This window comes from Athene noctua, chromosome 19 (assembly GCF_965140245.1).
Source record: "Athene noctua chromosome 19, bAthNoc1.hap1.1, whole genome shotgun sequence".
NCBI lineage: Eukaryota > Metazoa > Chordata > Aves > Strigiformes > Strigidae > Athene > Athene noctua.
In genome coordinates this window covers 7,931,917-7,953,523 of record NC_134055.1, presented here as the reverse complement: position 1 = coordinate 7,953,523, position 21,607 = coordinate 7,931,917, and the positions used below count along the sequence as shown (strand labels likewise).

The window sequence follows — 21,607 nt, the reverse complement described above, 5'->3', positions numbered from 1 at the left end:
CCAGGTTAGTCTTCTGGCTACTCTCTGCACACTTTGAATCCTTACTTACCCAAGGAGAGATTTTTCAATTCAGTAACTAATGTTTATTATTTTTTATTAATTCAAAACATCATGTGCATGATTTCTTTCCCATGTAAGAGCACATTAGCTTTTCCAGCACAAGAAAACACATGTTAATCTGTTTTCCATTATTGTCCAAATTTTTTCAAAAGGCAATTCATGTTGCCCCGACAACATTAAAGGCCGTAATTAAAAATAATTTTCCATTAATTTATATACATACACATTTACTTATTATGATCTTTTACTGCATTTCCCTAAGTGTGCATGCAGAAACCTAAAATGCTGTTGAAGAGTAAGTCAACATTCAGTGTAATGATCCAGTGTCGAGTGTGCCAGTACCCTGATGTACTTCAATTAACCATCTTTCCCAGCAAACACCTGCATAGAAAAATGGATCTTCAGTGGGATCATTAGAAAAACAAACCCTGAATTTTCTGCATTAGCAAAGGAATGGAATTCCAGTATTTCACAGCTTTTACTGATAATGATCTGCTACAGATTAAAAACAAAAAACAGACATTATGGTGTTGGCAGATTGCAAAAGGACTTGCTGGTTAAAGCTGCTGTTCATAGGAGATGAGGATAGTGTTTATTGCTTCCATATGGTCCAGAGATATAAGACAGGCAAAATGTCTGGGGAAAAGTAATATGTCTTACTATATTGATACAGAACACACTTTCAGGTCTCTAGGCCCTTTTCCTGGTACCTTTCACAGGTGAGAGCATGAGTGTGAAATATTTGCCAATGATTCAGCATGATGATAAAAAAAGATTGCTTAAGGATTGGATCCATTTGTGTGATCAAAGTCTTAGAAATGGTGGGGTTTTTTAAAGTGTCAGGGCTGGTAGCTGCCACCTAATGCAGGTATGTGAAGGATCCATTTTTCCTTGACTATTTGTATAGTTTTCAACCCTTTGACTTTCTTAGTCAGCTTTGTAATATGCATTAAGAGCCTGAGTCTAAATTTAGAGTTTCATAAATTTGTGTCAAAAAACTCTTCTCTGCATAATGTAAAATTAAATTTCTTGGTCTCTTTGACCTCATGATTATTTTTTTTTTGTAGCCAAATTTAGAACCGAACTTCTAGGCACACTGAAACAGAAGAGTAACAGTCTACTTCTGTGTATATGTATACAAGTAGCTGACTGAAGAACTGTAATCTTGGACTTCTCCATAATTATCCCCCGTGAAGCACCTTTACGTGTAGGAAAGATGACACTGCCCTTCTGCAGAAGGTTGGGGAGTAAGATCTTCAAAGATCTAATGAATATGCTGAGATATCAATACACTTACTTCACTGCAAAAAGGGAACAGGCAAAGGAATTGGGAGACTTGCAAACCAGTCCACAGAGCTGAAACCCAAGAGGATTTCACTAGTCAGAAGTTTAACTGATCAGTCTTACTGTGTCCTTTTAAAAAAATATTGAAAATTGGTATTGTTTGTGTGAATGTTGCAATTGTACAGTGCATGAACGCATATAGCAGGCATTCTTCATGTGATAACAGTACTTCTGCTCTCTTGTTCTCCCAGGGCTGATGAAATCGAGATGATCATGACAGACCTTGAAAGAGCAAATCAGGTAGGATTTTAAATGAGTCCCGCATAAAATTCCAAGTGTGACTTTTTTTTTTTCTTCTCTTTTGGATTTCCTGACAGTACTTTTATATGCACTTAACAGTCATAACTGTGTAGAGTAAGAAAATATGCAAATTTAGAGAAAAATACAGCTCTTCAGGGATACTCTGTAAGGATAGTATGCACAGTAGAGTAGAGATTGCCATATATTTATCTTCTAGTAATTTAAACTTAAGTTTCCCACTATAGTTATTCTTGGGTTTATGTTTCTAAATCCATCATGTTGGCCCCTACTCGGACATGCAGGTAATTGGTTTACCCAAATTAAAGAGCTTCTGCCCTGCGGCAGTGGAAAGGCTGCCAACAGCCTTACCTAGGGAGGCCTGACCTTCTGTTGCAGCTTCAGCTTTTGTGGACTTCTCTGGGCTTTTCTTTTTCCTTCCTTTTCTGATGTGTTTTATTGGCGTATTAATTTTTAGCAAGGGTTGGATCAGACTGTGCCGTGCAGGAGAACAAAGAAATTTGTAATCTGTTCGTCCAGATGCTAATTTGGTAGATGGTGAAATGTCTCTCCTGCATTCCCTCACAGTGAAATGCTCCCGAGAAAGTAGAACAATTGTATGGAACTTTTTATTTTAAAAAGTTTTAAAAAAACCAAACCCAACACCCAAGCAAAGTGCTTTTCTGGTCCAGTCTGTACTTTGAGTGACTATCTGAGGTGATGAAGGAGATGTGTATGGACATGCAGGATTCATGGTTGATACATGCAATGGGTGATGGTTTCACAGAGGGAAACCTCAACCAGGCATTTGCTTCTTAGTGAGCTTCATTAATCCCTCTGTCAGGTAAGGTCATAAAGTGGTTTGAGTTGGAGGGGACCTTAAAGATCTTCTAGTTCCAACCCCCCTGCCATGGGAAGGGACATGGGTGAGGAAGATCAGAGATTTCAGATCTTAAGTCTCTGAGGTTATGGTTTTATAATGCAGCTGAAGCAGCTCACTTCCAGGAGGAATAGCTGCGCCACGCGGTCCTGCTGCACGCCGCGTGCTGTCAGTTGTGGGCCACATCATGAGCCAGACCAGGTCACTGATCCTGTTGAAAACTAACCCCCCACTCCAGCTGCAGCTTTGTCTTCCTTTTGCTAGATCAGCTTTCAGCTCCCACACTCCCCTGGTACAGCTGACAAGTATAGCAAGTATATTGTCCTTTACTTAGTTCTTTATAAATTGGAAAAATACTAATGAAGCAGAAGGCAGATTTGTAAGTTGTTGGGTTGATTATTTAGTCAGTAAAAGAAAATTGGGGTTTGTACAGTGGGTTTTTAGTTCTGTCAAAGAACTTTTGTAGACAGCGTTAAATATTTATGAAAGTGCTGGTAATTATTTGAAAATCTGTAGCCTTTTTAGAGATGATGTAGGTGTTAAAGATGTTTTGGTAGAATTACTTGGTGATCTTTGCAAAGGCAGTATGTTTTGCAAAGTTGTAGCAACGATTTACCCAGTAGGTTTTTTCTTTTCTCAGACTATAAGGGTGGTTGTAGTTAAAGAACAGATATTTCTGATTTCCTAGTTGCCATACTAAAATGGAATATATCTTATTTATACAGAAATGCTAAAGGTATTTTCCTGTGTAACTAGAACAAACCTGCAATGGGTTTTTTTAATTGGGGTTTTATTTAAATTAGTCAAAATTTATAATGGCTTACATGCATAACCCTTAGTTTGGTTGTAATTCAGCTAACTCTGAATCTGTATGTAAACATCAGTGTGCAGCTCATCTGAGCTGTTGCAAAGCCAGAAGAGGCTGTTGTATCTCCTCTCTCCCCACCTCCCCCTCCTCTGCTTCCCTCCCCAGCAGCTGTGGTCCTGTCCCCTCCCTCACAGCAGCTTTTGCAACCAGGGGACCCTTCATTGAGTCCCTTGAGCTCAGTAAATGCAGAAAAACCTGAATTTGGGGTGAAGGGGCCAGGTTTGTTTTCTGTGGGGTTTAGCAAATTGAGGCAGCTCCACAAAACGTCAGAGAAGCAGCAGGGCTGAGATGAAGCACGCGAGGGGAGCGTGTGGCCTCAGAGGAGACAGGGGAGGGAAAGTTCACCAGTGGAGGAGCAGGGGCAGTGAGCTGGTGGAGTACCTCAGCTGTTTGCTGAAACATGCCCATAGTCCTTGTCTTTACCTTTATAAAACAGCTCTATAAATTATCACTAAGTAATCTTGGTAGCAGCGATTCCTGTGTTTTATCTCTTTATAGATGAAAAAAAAAAAAAAATTGGAAGAAATTAAATTCATTGCACAGGCCAGAAAGTGAGTTTGCATCAGGCTGAAGTGTTACAATTGCAGAAACAAGTACTTAATATATTTAATAGTTAAATTAACATTTCCTTTTACCATTTCAGTAAGTACTTACTCACCATTATTAAGGCTACCTTTAAAGAGTAATGCTCAGCATGACTCCTACTTTGAGGATAGACTACCTTGCTGATTTTGATGTGATGTTTTGCTGCTCTGGAATTAACACTGACCCAAATGATGGGGATTTGGAGCAGAACTTTACAGAGCAGCAAAATGTTCCCACTGAAAATGTGAAAAATACTTGCTGTAATTTTTTTAATATATGGTATTTCTTAAAAATCCCTTTCTCAGTTACTGCCCTTTTTAAATCCAGAGCTGGTGGTTCTGAACTTCCTTTCCTTTGTGTAAGGACAGAGCTCTGACTCTTTTAAGAGGTGGGGAGTGCTGTTTCCCTCTCCGGTTCTGCAGTTGCGAGAGGGTGGGTGTACTCACTGACGCTGATCCGGGTGTCCCTGTTCTGGGTGATGAAAGCCATGGGGACAGAGTTGATGTTGGAACTCCCACCCTTGTGTCCTGTTGGGTGAAGCATGGACCGTTCTTCTTAGTCTTCAGACTCCATCACCTTTCTTCTTTCACTGTTTTCTCCTCATTTGGATCCTCAAATCGTTTCATGCAGGAACTCTCTGGGCTTGTTTGTGTGCTGTGATACCCAGAAGAAATTACTAGCTCATAGAAGTAATTACCTTTAAATACCAGTGAGCTTTGCAATTTTCTGCTTAGAAAGAAAAAGGGGTAGTGACCGCAAAGCTCGGTTTCTAACTCCATTGTATCGTTTATGCAAGGTATGAACAGAATTTTCCCCAAAACATACCCCTAACCGACGAGAGAAATAAATCCCTCACTTGAGCTGAGCAAGCTGTGGTGGAGGGGTTTGGGGGCGGGTGCTGGAGGTAGCGATGTGGTGGCAGCACAGCTGCTGGGATGACAGCCCTTCCCTGGCTTCTAAATCCAGGCACTCAGTGCAGTTAATCCAAGATCTTGAGTGGGGTTTTGCAGCCGGGCTAGCCTCATTCAGACTGACAGAGCTCAAATGGAGTCATTTAAGTACAGCGATTTACACTCACTGTTGGGGTGAGGCAGGTGCTGGCTGGGAGGTGGGTGTCAGTGGTGGCCTGTGGAGTAACCCTTCCACTTTAAAGTCCTCAGAGCTCTAAACCGATATGAAAAGAACAAGAATAGTACATTAAAACGGCTGGTCTACCTACGCCTGCCTCGAGAGGAGCCATTAGCTCTATGACGTGGAGCTTTAGCAGGGATGTAAAGTGTGAAGCCAGTAGCCCCCGCTTGCTTTAGCAGGAAGATGCGTCATCTGGCAGACCGCAGCAGGGCTGTGGGCAGCAGCAGCTGGGGCTCCGTCAGCCCTCTCGACGTCTCTCCTCGTCCCCGAGGATGTCCAACATGTATGGCTTGGGTCTCTGAAGGGCCGAAGTCAAAATACAACTAAACGCAATAAGAACGGCTTAGTTTCACTTTACTAACCCACCAGCTCGATAATAAAAAAACCCCAAGAGTTCACCCTCGCATTTCCATGAACATTTAATAATCCTGTAGTTTGAGGAAGGGACTCGTTTTATTAAGATTTCATTTTGCACAATAAATCACTGCATATTTTCTGATATGCTACGAAGTATAATAATAAATAATTAAAACTAAACTACCCTTACTTGTCAAAATAAATGATTTATCATAGTTTGGGACACAGCATCTTTGAATTTTTTATTGTTTGATTCCCAGAATATTATAATTTCCAATCAGTGAAGTTAATGAAGCTCCGGTGTACTTTTCTGCATTTGCAACAGTTACAGTTGTGTGAATGTATGTTTTACACAAATATTTATGGTTAGCACTTTTCTATACCTTTTCAAGTTTACACCTTTCTCCGAAGTGTTTATGGCAGCAAGTCACAAATCTTTGGGATGGCAAATTTATGCAAATGAATTATCCTTCTGTTTCTATACTTCATCTGGCGACCTGGAATCACCCAGTTGTGCATAAGAAAAACTGAGTTTTCCGTTGAAGACTCATTCCTACATTATGAAAACAGCAATACTTTGAAATTTTAAATTTAGAAAAAAAAAAAATAGCCAGAGAGGCTCATTTTAAGGTTTTAATATTGAGTCTAAGTTTGTGGTTTCATGTCACTAATGTATCCAGATCTGTTTACTGGCTTTATACAGTCAGTTCACATTGTTTTAAAACAGTAAAAAAAAGTCTAATGGACTTTGTAATTTGGGCTTCCTGAAAAAAGAAAAAAAAGTTCTTTTTCACTTTTAAAAGAGAACTTTAATTACTGTTGGTTAATCCTGGGTTATTATATTTTAATCTTGAGGAGGAGGAAATAGATTTGAAAAACAGACTCAAATAGGTATCCTTAGATTTTGGGAGTAATAACAGAAGGAAAACATGGGACAATTTTTTTGGTGGACTATATTGTGAAAGCTATAGAAAAAGAATTCATTTGTTTTTCTTCTGTTTCTATGCCATGTTATCCCTTTGGAAAAGCAAATGTTTCCATTGGTTTTCTTTCCATCTTCACAGTGCTGATAGTGCTCCCAGATTTCTACTTCATATTTTTTCTGGAGGAAGAAAGCCAAACACAGAAGCTTGTTATCAATAAAACAAGGACAACTGTTCTTTCTAAAATACATAAATGTTTATTAAAGAATCTAGACTGTATCAGTACCGTTTATTCCACAGAATGTAGTGTTAGATTTTAAGATCTGTAGAGGAAAGATTAGCAAGTTTAAGCATTTTTTGGAACCAAACTATCACTAAAATCCATAAAACAGTGTCTGTTATAGAAGACGAAAGAAAACCTCACCAGGACATTTGAGCAGAAATGCTGTTCTCAAGATTATTTTTTTTTATTTCATTGGGTATTGTACCTTCCTGTCTCTAACAAATCACATTGGAAAATGGTTTGAAAAGATATTCCCACTAAGTGAGATTGCGATAAAATATGTATGGTTTTGAGCAGCAGATGGAATAAATTCTTCTCTTTCACTTAGCAACCCAAATGCAACACAGTAAAGGTAGTGCAAGTGCTGTGCAGGAGGGGTTTGCTCTGACCCACTAGTGGCAACAAAACCAGGGACAGGGCAGTCCTTGTTTTTACGTTTCCATGAAGAAAGGTATTTATCTTGACATGACTCCTTCATCTGCACCAAGGCTAACACAGATACTGCCCACAAATGCTGCCAGAGTATTTGGTTTTTATTTCTGACTCCCTTTGCAATGAACTAGATCCTCTGCTGTCGTGGTGTGCCATAGTCCCGCTGAATTCAGCAAAGTTAAGCTGTTTTATAGCAGATGAGGTCATTCACTTCATCCTGTGATTTCACTATCTGTAAAATGGGAATAATAACGTTTACTTTATAAAGTGCATTGAGATCCTTGCACAGAGAAGTGCTGTATAAAGGCAAAATATGGTTAATATTATTTTCATACAAACACAGGAGTTTCCTGTAAATGCTTGGCTTTCAGATGGGAATACATTTATCTGGCAGCATTTCAGAGCGCAAAGGAAAGTGCAATAGCCTGAAGAAAAGAATGAAGACAACTCAACCTCTTCTGTTGGAGGGTTTGGTTGTTTTTTTTTCATGTAGTTCTTCACTGCTGGAAAAAATAGGTGCCAGAGCCTTGAAGAGTCTTTCATGTCACAGATTTTTCTGATAACCTTGCTGTTCTGTGAAAGTTAGGGTCATTTAAAGGTTTTAAAATAAATTTTTATATCTCAGAAGTTAGAAAATTAAAGCACATTGAACCAGTGTGCTTTAATTGATCTCATACTCCGAGAAACATAGCTTTTGCAGCAGCTTGCAAGTAAGAATGTCAGCTTCAAGCACTTAAAACGAAGCATGGTGATTACTGCCATAACCGGGCTCATTAACTTCAGCAGAATTACTTGTGATAATATATACTCCTAACCCATAGGAAGATTTTGCCACATATAGCACTGAATTTAGCATGTAATAAGGAAATATAGTTTGGCTAGTGGAACTTTAAGGGAAAGGTTCTACTTTTTTGCTTGCAAGTATCTCATTTTGCTCTTCACACCACTGGTCTTTGATCAAATTAACATTTTGCTGTAAGTAGAAGAGCACTCAGTTCATGCTATTCATTATCTTGTCAGGAAACAATGAGAATAATTTAAACTGGATATATTGTGTAAGGCACTTTTTTTTTTCTTTTTTTATTTTTTAATTGGAAAGCACATGGCAACATTATGATCATGACCTAGTGGCTCCACTGTGAACAGTACAATATTTACATGCTATATTAAAGAATGAAACAATGGAAGTATTTTGAAATATTTTGTTACCAAGGGAGGGAGGGGTAGCGCTATGCTAGAGAAACAGTGGTATAGAAATTAGGAGGAATTGTATGACTGAACTATCCAGAAAAATAGCATTTTTAAACAATGCTGGATCTGCATGATCTCTATCAGGGCCAGTAGTGTGACAGTAACTGGTCATCATGTGTCTTCTAGGCTGCGAATAGTAGATTTGGAAGTAAGAAACCAAGGGTTTTAGCACTGACTGATGAAAAGCAACTATAGTATGGGATGCGTATTTCTTAGTCTAAGTGGGATAGTTTCACACAAAGAGAAGATTGCATGAACTTTCCGGTGGCTCCAAGTTGTGCAAGATTGCCAGTTTTTAGCCATTTTCCATACTGGGTGTCTGTCTCTGGCTGCACTCTCTTTTCTTATTTCAGGAAAAATTGTTCAACTTTTTCTAAGAACAAGATTAGGAAAAAAAAATCCAGTTTTCCCCACATGTTACAAGTTGCTCTTGCTGTTTTGGTGAGGAGCCTGCTGTGCCCATATTTAAGAGAAGGGGCTTGGCACTTGATGAGGGAGGGTTTGCCTTTTTCTCAGGGTTGTATCTTCTGTTGCTTCAAGTAGGAAAAAGAAGAAGAAAAAAAAAAAAAAAACGCCCCAAGTTTGGCCAGCCTATAAGCATCTGAAAAAAAGAGTTCACACAAACTCAACAGAATCTGGTTTGAATTTGTCGGCTTTGATGTCCGTGCCTGTCCCAAGCATGCTGCAGTCTATCACTGCGCTGGCGGGGTGAACATTAACCAGCTAGGTTTTTCTGCTCTTGGTTGTAACGTAAGGTTCAGCGCGGCTTTGACGGAGAGCACTGGGAGGGGAGATGCTCCCCCAGGCTGCCCCTGCCACGATGGGGAGACAGGCAACGTTGGCGTGAGCGCAGGGGGTGGAGAGGGGATTCATGGTGGGGAGGGAGGGAGGAGAAGGACCGGGACAGAGCTGCTGTGAGGTCACCTGGAGAAGCAACAAGGAAGAGAGGAAGGAGGAAATCATGGGGTAAGACCACTTCTGGAAGTTCGTGTGATTTGTTAGGTTGTGCGAGGTATGAGCTTGCTTTTGTCTGCCTGAAGCTAAAGGCACTAGGAAGCTGAGAGAAGACCAAACTGGTGCTTCCAGCAGCCAGAATTAATTAGGAGGGGGACAAAGTGACAAGCAGAGAGGGGTAGGATTCAGAGAGGCAAACCTGGAGGGTGTGGCAGGGGAGCAGCACTGCAGCTGCTGTATGGGGTCTCGGGGGCAGGCGAGCCGGTGGGAAACGGCCAAGGGTGGCCCGTGCCCGCGGTGAGGCTGCGGCTGCCACCACCGTCAGAGCACCCTCTCGGGAGCATGCGGGGGGCTGGAGGAGCCCCTGTACCTCAAAATGGGGGCTTGTGCCAGTGTGTTCTTTAGCTTTCTGAAGTGCTTAGATCCTTCCGAGGTGGAAACCATAGCACAGCCCGTGAGGAAGCAATTAATCCTGACTGCAGAGGAGGGTGGGATTAGTTTGCAGTAAATAAATGGCAGAGGTCACACACGGAACAAGTTGGACAAAGCAAAATGTTCATCCACTGAGCAATATTCACCTCGAGAGTGGAATGAAGTAGGGCGTCTTGTTGGGAAAAAGCAACAGCATGTTACTGAGCAATTCCAGCCTGCCTCCCAAAGTCCTGCACACAGGGGGTGGCCAAACATACCCGCAGACCTGGGGTTGGCTTTTCAAAACTTTTAAGTGCTCAATTTTGAAACTACTGTTCTTTTCACAGGTTTTTATGTGTAATTTATAATTTATATTGCAATAGCACCCAAAAGTGCTTTCCAGAGACTGAACACATCTCTAATTCTGGCTTTAAAAAGCTTCCATTCTGGAGGGGAAAAAAAAATTAAAAATTGACCAGTATTTCCCGAATAGAATTGCCCAAAGTTTCTGTTGATGTATTTTTAACAATGCATAGTATGAAAGCTTGTCTAATATTATTCACAGGATTACAACAGGTGTTCTGAATTGGCTGGGGAGGCTATGCAGAAAGGGCAGCTGACAGCTTACTGTATATGCAGATGTAACATCTATTAGAAATATCCTCTGTGGTTTGCTTGCATGCAGGCTGAATAGATTCTCAAAACAATGCTGCTGTGAATGGAAGCCATCAGCAGAATTGCTTAAGGCTGCAAAACCCATTACTTATACAACAGTAGATGCAAGAGCAAGTGCCACAGTATAGTAACTTGTCCTGCTTTGCTGGAGTTGTTTAGTAGTTATTAGATCAATTTATGTACATCCACATCTAATGAAGTACGAGAAAATAATTTATCTCCGTGTGTATTGTTAGCTCAGTTTTTTATCCTAATATTAGCGAGCTGCATAAGCCATCTGAACTTTGTCTTTTTGTGCCTTTTTAACGCTTCTACAGTTCTTCAAGCACACAATAGGTTGTCCCATGCTCTGATTATTAGAGCCATGTTACTGTACTTTTTACAATTACATTTTAATTACAGCTGTAGAACCTATGCAAAATCTTTAATATAATGTTGTGAGCAAATAGCAGAGATGATGCGTTTAGTAGTTGATTGCCATTAGTTTACTGATTGATTAAACATGCAGGCAGAGTCTCTGCTTTGCCTAGTGAGTAAGTCAAAGATCATGCACACACACAGGGGTATAGGTTTTTATATTCAGTTTTAGATGACTTAGGTTTTCAGAAGGATTAGTTGAAAAAGCAGGGAGCCTGTCACACAGAAATATGGCCGTTTTGGTGGCTTATAAATGGCAGTGTGAATTTATTACTCAATAAAGGAAGGGACCCATCAGTGTAAAGGGTAAAAGTTGGTCAAGAAAAGTTTTGGCCTTGATTGGTGACAGCTTGTGGGTTTGAAAGCTGTGTCTTGGAAGTGGAGATAGAAAGTTATTTTAGCTATTTTCTGCTGAAAGTGCAGCATCATTTGCGTGGAGAAGCCCAGGTGAAAAGCAGTGATTACTCAAGGAGGAAAGCAGTGTGGGTTTATAACAATAAAATACATTTTTTTAAAAAAGAAGAAAGTCTGGCCAGGAGGACTATATACTGTAAAAACAACCAGGTTTTGTTCCACTTTTCTTAAGAGAAGCTTATACACAGTTTGGAAAAGGACTTTGCTGCTATTTATTGCCTGAAGTTACTGACCCATCTGTCTCTACCCAAACTCTTGTACAGACAGTCTTTCCTCATAATTCCGCCTTTCTCTTTTCTACTATTATTCAATATTTATATGGGAATTTTGTCTGGTAGCCAAGTCACAGGCTTATCAGATATTGCGTAAATCCTCAGCAGTTGGTAACTGATCTGTGCAAAATTGTCAGTTTAGGGTTAAATATTGTTGAATAAATAGACCTGCTGAAAGAACAGAATCTAACAATTCATGTTTTGGGAAATAATTACTGAAGAAAGACAGCCCACAACATTGTATGTGTGCTAGAGAGAATGGTCAGAATATCTTTTAATTCAGCATTTACCCGTGAGAATTATTCCCATGAGGAACCTTGCAATAAAATCTGCTTGGTCTATGAGAATAGAAAGAAATTGAATAAAAAGACTCCATTTCCACTTGTATTTATTCAGTCTGGGAAATTCAGTGGGCCGCAGCATTAGTATCAGCAGGGGATTCCTTGCTCCTAGCGTTAAATTACTGTCATAATCGCTCAATTATTTCTTCCTTGTACTGTTTAAAATAAAAATCCATCACATTCTATGTTTTTTTTCTAACATTTATTAGGTTGAGTGTTTAGGAAAATCAATTATATTCAGTCAGGCATGAATTGATGAATGTTCTTGTAATAATTGTCAGTTGTTAAACTGAATGTACTTTCTCTTTTCACCCCTTTTCATTTCCTTCAGAGGGCAGAGGTGGCTCAGAGAGAGGCAGAGACCTTAAGGGAGCAGCTCTCGTCAGCTAACAAATCTCTCCAACTTGCTACGCAGATCCAGAAGGCACCTGATGTGGTGAGAGAAAATATTTACTGACTCTTACAGGTTTCTGACATTCCTGCAGTACAGCTCTTTCAATTTATGCTCGCAGCTATAAAAATATCTGTTTGGAGTAATATTTTAACTGAAATGGAATTGTGTTCCTTTGGGATTGCGGTTTGGTTAAACTTCTGAGGGGGTTGGTGGCTTCAGAAGACCATGGGATGGACAGAGGTTACTCTGCTCCATGGTGACTGATATGGTGATCCACATGCCGGTCCAGGTGGACACCAGCACCTCTCAGAAATTATTTCACATTGGTAAGAGCATCAGCAGAGGAAAAATAAAGGCAGCAGCGCAGTATAAGAAAGCGAGCCATCAGCACATGCCTGCCAGGAGGGCACAGCAGAGGTGTGGAGCTTCAGACAGAGGGCACCAACCTTGTCCTGAGTTGGCTCCATTAGCAGGGACCTGCTGCCTGCCCATCTCTGGATCTTGTTACTGTGGGTGTTTGGGCTCTCAGAGGAACTGGAAATCAATTCGGTATCATTACCATTTTCACTGAATATATCTACACTGAAAATTACACCTATAAATCCACTAAAAGAAGCTTAGAAAATTGAGAACATACCCTGTACTCCTAGAGGTTTGCCTTCTCTGTGTGTTTCTAAATAAAGCAAACACCACTGTTTGGGGAGGTTGGTAGCGCTGACTCTGCTGATCGGACCTTGCGGGCACAGAGTGCTATTACAGGACTCCAGCTGGTCCTGGGTTAACAGGTATCACAGATGAGCAGACAGATTATTTTGATTTTTGTTTGCCAAAGGAGAAATAGGAGTATTTAAATGTAAATATGCAATTAAGTGAAATTTAGTCTACTTCTAAGCAGCAGATTTAACAAACAAAAGAAATCACGCTCCTTATATTGCTTTTTTCTTGTAAAGCCATATACATGCTTGACACTGATATCAGAAAAACACATTGTTGCCTTTAAAATAGATTTGCAGAGAATGAGTAACAAACCGTAAGTCCTCCAGTTCTGTTTGGTCGTCTATTAATACAACCCAGTATTTTCTCAGAGAAGTCAAAAGATAGACAAGCAGGCTGCAAAACAAAAAACTTAAAAAAACCCAAAAGCTTGAATATCACTTGTAACTCTGAATTACCTGCCTCTTCCTATCTTGTGTCCTAGTCTTATCATTATTTTAACATTAGGTCTTTCTTGTATTTAATAGTACTTCTGCACTTCATTTATATTTAATATGACAACTACTGCAGGATGAAAATGATCATTATCTATCTTATTTCAGACTCTACGTTCTAGTCTCAATAGGCACAAGCAGCAGATGATTATACAACTTGTGATGTTTCATGCAAGCAAATTAGAGGGTTTTTTCAAGTTAAAAGTATAATTCAGTGTAATAGGAGAGCGTTGTTAACTGCTGTTCGTACATGTAGCTTTCTGTGAGATACAATGGTATGTAGTCACTGAGAATCAAGCTAAGTGTTTAGAAGATATGGAAAAGGTATGTTGTTGTGCCTGTATTTTCCAGAAAAGAGGGTATGGAGTATATTTCAATCTGCTGCAGTGTCATCTTGAATTGTAAGGAAAGTGCTTGGGTGACAGAATCGGTGGGTTGAATTTTCAGCTCTTTCGCTGCAGGATCTTTGATATAATGCTTATGATCATTGTCTCTCTCTTGGTAAATGGATTCTTTCCTACTTCGCTGGTGTTTTCTGAGGAAGAGCCATTAACCTTTGTAAACATATTTTAGGCTTTTAATGCAACATGCATTCATTATTGGTCTGCCTCGTGCTCCCCAGATCTGCTCAAGTATTTCCTTATGTTCTTCATGGAAGAGAGGTTCAGAGCTCTCCAGTGCATTATAGCTATTAATCCCTTAACACAAAAGGAGACAAAAGAGGTGGTACAATTAGTCTGTATTATCTTTTCAGAATAGATCTACCTTCTTCTTAACTGCTCTGTCCTCTCTTATTTCTTGTCCCACTGGAAAGTCAGTCGAGTGAGGAAGTTTCAGACTTGAGGACAGATATTTCAGCAGTGGGAAACTGGAAGAAGAAAGATCCTGATTTAGGAAAGGGAATTTTTGAAAGTGAAGGCCAAAGGGAGAATGGCCTTGTCTTACAGCTGTCACATCTATCTTCATCCCCACGGAGAGAGGCTTTAGTAGCTAGCAATAATGTTAACCGAACAATTTTCATGCAAGGAGCAAGTTCATTGGAAGTAACAGTTTGGGGCAATTTTTGACAATTTTGCCTGAAACATGCAGCATACATACAAAGAGCCAAAGGCACATGACTCTGCTGTTCCCGATTAAGAAATTCTGCTCCATTACTTCAGAATATTTTATCTGATTAGTATTTTGTAAGCACAGATTGTCATACTTGTCAAAGCATTTGGACTATTAATAATAAATAGAACTAAATAGAATTCTTTGACTTTAATGGCTGCATCTTTCCAGTGCAGTTATGAAACAGGGACATTTATTCTCTCCATTATCCCTGTTTTACCAAAGAACTGACCTGGGGAGTAAAAATGGTCATCTTCCAGATTCATGCAGTCTGCCATGGGAGTCCCAGATTTAGAAATGGTTTCTATCTTTCATGCCACCTGATGCCATGCTTTGTCCTTACCTAGCTGCCCTGAATTCAGGCTTGTTGCCTTTTTTTTATTTATGCGGTCTAATACTTTTTTTTCACATCAGGAGCAGGCCATCGAGGTGCTAACACGGTCCAGCTTGGAAGTAGAACTGGCTGCAAAGGAGCGGGAAATCGCCCAGCTTGTAGAAGATGTCCAGAGACTCCAGGGCAGCCTCACCAAGCTGCGGGAGAACTCCAGCAGCCAAATCTCACAGCTGGAGCAGCAGCTGACCGCCAAGAACAGCACACTTAAAGTAAGGCTCGGTTCTGTGCTCAGCAGCTTTCGAAGGATATAACTGATGTACCAATATTGGGGTTTAGGGATGTAAGTTTTCTGTGGTTCTGAGAGGCACCATAAAGCCATTGACTTCATGAGGAAGCTGTTGAATTCTGGTTTCTGTGACATTTTGTACTCAGGAATCACAGTTTTGGTGAAATTTAATTTACCTAGTTCTCACTGCTTTGAAATTTGTTTAGGAGGACATGGCTACCTTTAGAATTAAAACCATCAGCAAAACCCAACATATGTTTACCACAGATATGTAGTGAAATAGCTGAACTGAAAAGGCACAGAAAATCCTTCTTAGGTTTTAAAACTTTTAATTCCCATTCCGGTGATTGGTATTGCAGGTTTGCCAGGCATGTTTATCGTGCCGTGGTCTGTCTTTGAATTTACCTGCTACCCCCTCCAGTTCTCTCCACTGGAAAAGGGAAGTGTATCATTTAGAGCATAAAACCAAGTAAAATCAAAATGCAGAGAGGCTTTTTAGCCTTAATAACCATTCAGTTGGGTTTTCTAACTGTGTATTTGCTGCACAGTAATTTCCATTCCTAATTAGTGATCCAGTCCTATACTCACCTGCATACCAGTAGCACTGCACTGAAACCAGAAGAAACATCTAACGATTTTGTGAGTGACCCTTTTACCTTTTGCTTCAGCAGCTTTACTTTCTTTGTGCACTAGCCCCCACAGTTCTGATCTATCAAGTAAGCATGAGAAATGTTTCCTGACAGGTGTTATGAATCAGATTCCTGTAACTCCTGTCTCTTTCATTGTTCTACCAACTATGAGCTTCAAAGTGTAAACAAGATAAATTTATCTATTCCATTAAAGACTTCATAGTTTTGTAGGGTTTATAGTCTGAGAGTTTTTTAAAAGCAGGAGGCTGATAGTACCCACTTAGCTCTGACTGTGGCGTGGGTTGCTTTCCTCTATCAGAATGATTTAACGTTCAATTGAAACTCTTACAAATTGTTCTAATTCTGACATTTTTTAGTGGTTACTAGTTTTGCTCTGGTGTAACATAATTTATGTGGAGAAATGTCTGTTAGGGATGAAAGCCCAAGTGTTGCATTCGGTGTGCTTTCTGCATGTTTTAAGACAGCCTTGCAGAATTTGTATAAAAATTCAGTAGAGCAAAGGAAACCTCTTAGGTTCCTATATTGACAGTATCAGTCTCTGCCCATCTGTCACCATGTGGGCACCACTCTTAATGAGGGAGGAGGGAGCTGGCATGGCTTCGAGGGTCACATTTTCCTGGTTACACCCATGTTAGAGGTTTTTAAAATTTTTTTTATAAAGCCTGATAGAAAATATCTTGAGTCCCTGCACTTGACAGATTTTCTTGGAATAAAGCATGTTCCTGGTGAGGTCAGTATTAGTTTAGCCATTAACTTCAAAGGGAATAGGATCATAGAAATGACAGAGCAAGTCTTTGATTTTCATTTCAGTAATCTCCTTCCATTTTCTCATAGGCTTGCCCGGCTAATGCTCTGTATTTAGGTTCCTGTTGATAGTGTCTGATGCAGTGACTCTATTGATAAAGTTTTAGTCATTTCAACCCTCTTTAACCTTATTTGTTGCACTACAAAAATATTTCAGAATACATACTTTTACCCCAAAGTGCTGGGAAAACCTGTTCCTGAGATATGTTGTACAAAGAACCAAATCTCAGTGGTGATGTGTTGATCTCATGTTTGATTATAGAGGAATTGCTTCTAAAATAACTGAGATTGTAATGGTTGCCTCCACAAAAAATGAATCACAGTTTCACAAATTAAAGCAATGTTCTCAGACCATATCTTGGGGGAATTCTTTAATACTCTGTGACTTAATGAAACAATACAGAAATACTTTCAAACTTATTGCTTCTTTATCTTCATCTGATCTAATAATCAAAACATGTCCTCTAGTAACAAGACTTTTCTAACTATAATTATATTAACCGTTTGTTGCTGGGAGTTAGAGCTTCCCCGCTACCCAGTTAAAATACGAGGTAGCAAAAAGATACATCAAAAAACCTGGGTTAATTAAATACAGGCTTTTTAGTTTATCACTCTAAACTAAACTACGACATTAGTTTAATGGTTTTTTTTAAATGTTTTACGCCCTTTAATACAGCCCATGCTATTTACCTAAGATGCTTTAGTTAATAATACAGTAATGATTTTTTATATTTAAATAACACTAGTGGACCCAAGCTATGCATGCTCTAACATGGGTTCGTTCACGCAATAAATGCAAGGTGATTTCTTAACGTGGAATATTTGCAAATTTAGCATGCAGAAATGCCACCAGTCCATTCCTTCTGTCCTCTGGCTCCCTGCATTTTTGTGTGTTGGAGGATGCTAGAATATATTTTTTCTGAATTAACCAGGTTGATATTTAGTGCAAGATATTAGTTCCTCCAGATTGTCTCACAGCTTGAACCTTTGTTATACCATGTTCTGTGAATTTTACAGGGTTCTTTGAGACAATTACCATACTAATACATTTTAAAACAGTCATTGACTGGGAAGATGCCAAGTGCCTAAACAGTCTGCTTATATACAGGCATTGCATTCTCAGTTGTTAGTTTATATTGTTTAGTAAAGTATACATTTAAGTGCAGATTTTCCATGGCAACAATCTCTGTATTAGGTACTTGGGAATGATGGATGTGTGTGGTTTTTATACAATTCAAAGTAAAATATTGCTGGTTGCCATACTGCTATAACAACATAGAAGTACCTGAGAGTCCAAAACAGCTCCATTTTGTCAACATTTTTTTTTTTTCTTCTTTTCCTAACTGTGTTTTGTACCTAAAATTTCCAGAAATATTTTCAGGGTATAGCATATCCCTACACAGAATTACATTTAATATAGATTGCATTAAAATGGGAATCATTAGCTTTCCTGTATTTTATATCTGTTTCTACAAAAGGCTTTTTTCTTAGCATATCCTTGCATAAGTAACTAATATATTAATCCAGGATACTGTTTGGCTTAAATTTATTCCTGTACTTCTTATACTGAGGACTAACGTAAATAACCAGTTACTCCTACTGTAAAAGCTAATCTGTTGTAGACCCAAAAGCATTACAAGTCACAGAGTTAAGGAAGAGAAGAATTGCAGTGTATCTTTGCTTTAAGCTGTAGAGCAGCAAAAAGAAGTTAGAAACAGCTGGCAGAGTGACATGGCCAAGGAGAGCTGAAAGATGTTGTGTGGTGTTCAGCAGAGTCCTCCCATTGCTTGCATCGAGGTTGGAAGCTGTCAGTCATGACGCTGTCTCCTCCCCAGTACCTAGGCTCTCAGGCTCACTGGTTTTGTTTAAAGATCCCTCTCCAGTCTTACTGAGCCTGATCCAGTGCATTAAGATGTCTAGTTGGATTCCTTGTTCAAGTCACTGTTTCGCTCACTACTGTAGCTTGAAAAGCTGCTTGAACTTGTGGCATGTTGTAGCTGGCCCTCCTTAAAACTTGAGAACTGAAGTGACACCTTGGGCCCTGGGATTACATAGGACATTTGCATAATGAGATTTCAACACATGTTGGAGGTTATCAAAACCTCAAACATCTTTAATATTTGTAGGATTTTCCTGGTTACATCAGTATAGGGTTTTTCGGCAGGGTCAAAACACTTTCTGCTGTATAAAGGAAAGTCAGTACTCCCTGTAATTCCAGTTAGTAACTGGAATTTAGTAAGGCAGGATATGTCAGAAGAAATGACTAAAACTTGCCCTGTATTTATTCCAGGTGAAAAAAAATTGTTTTAGCTGAAACAGGCATGTGGTTTTTTTTCTTTTTAACACAATCCAAATGACTGCACGAGTTAGTGATGCTAAGGATGCTAATACACAAGACCTTTTAAGAGGCTGCTCATTTCATCAGTGTCCCACAGAGTGCAAATTCCAACCTAACAACAGTTTCTGCTTTCCTGCGACAACCGGTGGCGGTGATCCATTAGGAGTTGCTTGCTGAGCAGCTGCCAGAGCAGGGCCCGTGTATTACTGCTGGGAGATGCCTCTTGTCAGCAGTGACTAAGGATTGTGGATTATGGTATCAAAAAGCAGGAACAGGAGTTTAAGGGGGCTGTATATTGATAACGTGGATGTCCACTTTGTCACTGCTTTTAGTATACGTGCTAATGGCAAAGCAGAAATGTCAGCAGTACGTAAGTGGAAGGGACATGATAGGAAATCCTTTAAAAGATGACAGAATAGCTGGAAGTCCAACAAAGCCCCATCATGCTGCTGTTGTCTCCTGAAGAAGCCTCATTTAACTCATTAAAATGTCTCAGATGATGGACTCGCTGATCTGTGGGTGCTGTATTACATGGTGTTCAGGTTTGCAGCTTGTACCCACTGGAGAGCTTTGAAGTGGGTGATACCTGCACACTGACTTACTTGGGAAGACAGCATGATTAAGAGATTCCCACTTCTAAATGCTCATCTGTCCCAGCCCTGCCATCGATACACCTGTGCTGGTACAGAACTTTATGGGACTGCATTTTAAACAGGTTTTCTAAAATTATCCATGTTCACAGCAGCCCTTCCCTGCCCTCCTGCATTTAGTGAGCAGCCCAGGGGTGGGTTTGGGATCTTCCTGAATTCACTTCTCCACTGAACATAAAGCCCTGTTTTTCTTTTTCATGTCATGTATTCCTTTCCTTCTCAAAGTAGGTACTCTGTCTTTGAGGGTGGTACGTCCTTGTGTTATTTCTGTTTCCTGTGACCTTCGCGATTCTGTGCCAATTTTAACACCAAAAATTAAATGATGCAGAGCTAGCTTCAACTTATCCATAAAAGTTACAGACCAGTAAGTTCTGTTCTTTCTTTGCTTCGATCAGGTGTGCCTGTACTAAGCAAAGAAATTATTAGTGGGAAATTAATGTGGCTTCTGCAAGCAACATAACGGCATCAATTATGTATCACTATGTTTTAGGCCTCCTGAAGCATTTATCCTGTAGTGATGAGCACTATTGTTGGGAGCAGGGGCTCTTGGGTAAGGTCCAAATGTGTGGCATTGCGTTATGGATTGTGTTAGGAAATTTGTTTCAACGTTTGTGGCATCTTCACACCAAAGAGAAGCCATTGAGACTGCCCCAGGTCAGGTAGACCTGAGCAAAAAGACCTGCTGAGTTGGTCTCAATGCTTCATCTCTGGTGTGTAATCATATTAGTTATTGCAATAAGTAATGCTTGTAAAATGACTTGGTACAGCTGTTTTGTTTGGGCATGAGGCATTGTAGAAGTCTTACAAGCCTAAGGCATTCCAGTCAACAACAGCTTCTTCAGTCTTTTTTTTTCATGTAGATGAGGTTACCAAGAACTGTCTTATTAAGAATACAGTATGTGCCAAAGCATCCTGCTTGTTTACTCAATTCATCAGTTTCGTAAAAATTTCAGCTGCCCCATTTTTAATACTTTCTTCCCTGATCTCTTTATTGAACACATGACGGTGACATTGCAAACAGCCAAATTGGAACCTACTGAATCCTGTAATGCTTGGCACTCTGTAAACAAAGGAAAAGTGAGGTATAATTGTGTTTACGTTGAATTGGTTATAGTTTGTTTTCTAATATATGTAAATTAGGTATGAGTCATTAACCCTCACTTGTGCGCTGCTGTATATATGGAATAATTTAAAGATGATTTTGAAAGCCTGCAGAAAAAAATCTAAGTAATTAAATCCATGTTTTTTCTTTTAAAGCAACTGGAAGAAAAACTGAAAGGACAGGCTGATTATGAAGAGGTTAAGAAAGAATTAAAGTAAGTGTTAAATGCTTACATAATTTTTTCACAAACTCTAGTTTAACAATGCTTGTTAAATGAAGCCACAAATCTGTGTTCTTGGAACAATAAAGAATTCAGTCAAAACCACAAAGTCGAGGAAATCGGGAATATTGACAGAAATTACATCCAGAAACAGTGCAACTGCTGTATCTGAGAGTGCTCCTTTTTGTTGCAGCACAGTATCACAATAACAAATAATACAAGTGTCAGTGAAGAAAAGACACTAAAACTATTCTTCACCAAGGGTAAAAAGTTTGAAAAGCTGTGGTATTTTAGGTGGACTGCTCTTTAAAAATCCCCAGCCAACAGCCAAATGTAATGTGGACCAAGAATTTAATGCAGGGCCTTTGGCCATAATACCTTTTCTATGCTTTTGCCAGCCAGTGTTCAGCACTTAACATTTTAATGCTGTGCTTGTTTCACTGTGTATTTTTGCTAATATATTGTGGTTTTAAACTAAAGCCACAAACAGCCTCTTCCTATTTCAAGAGATTTTTTTAAGAGACTTAGAAGAGCTTCATTTTAAACTATAACAAGATAAGCTGTCAGGTTCAGAAGAGAAGTTTTTTTTCTGGAAATATGTTTAGTGTCAAGGTTTAAATAACTGCAAGAAACTCTATCTCTTCTTTCATCATTCTGGCATTTTTGTGTGTATTTT

The 21,607-nt window shown here is 39.5% G+C and overlaps 1 protein-coding gene across 9 annotated transcripts in view; it reads left to right on the top strand.

Annotated features, from left to right (window-relative positions):
- Positions 1 to 21,607, top strand: part of CUX1 (cut like homeobox 1) — a 284,219-nt gene that overhangs the window by 180,749 nt on the left and 81,863 nt on the right. For 7 of the 9 annotated variants that reach the window (XM_074923161.1, XM_074923163.1, XM_074923159.1 and 4 more), the window contains 4 exons: positions 1,596 to 1,644; positions 12,167 to 12,271; positions 14,962 to 15,150; positions 20,867 to 20,925. In XM_074923161.1, the coding sequence (XP_074779262.1) occupies positions 1,596 to 1,644; positions 12,167 to 12,271; positions 14,962 to 15,150; positions 20,867 to 20,925 (402 nt within the window). The remainder of the gene's footprint in view (positions 1 to 1,595; positions 1,645 to 12,166; positions 12,272 to 14,961; positions 15,151 to 20,866; positions 20,926 to 21,607) is intronic. The other 2 variants (XM_074923160.1, XM_074923162.1) reach the window with 1 other exon arrangement.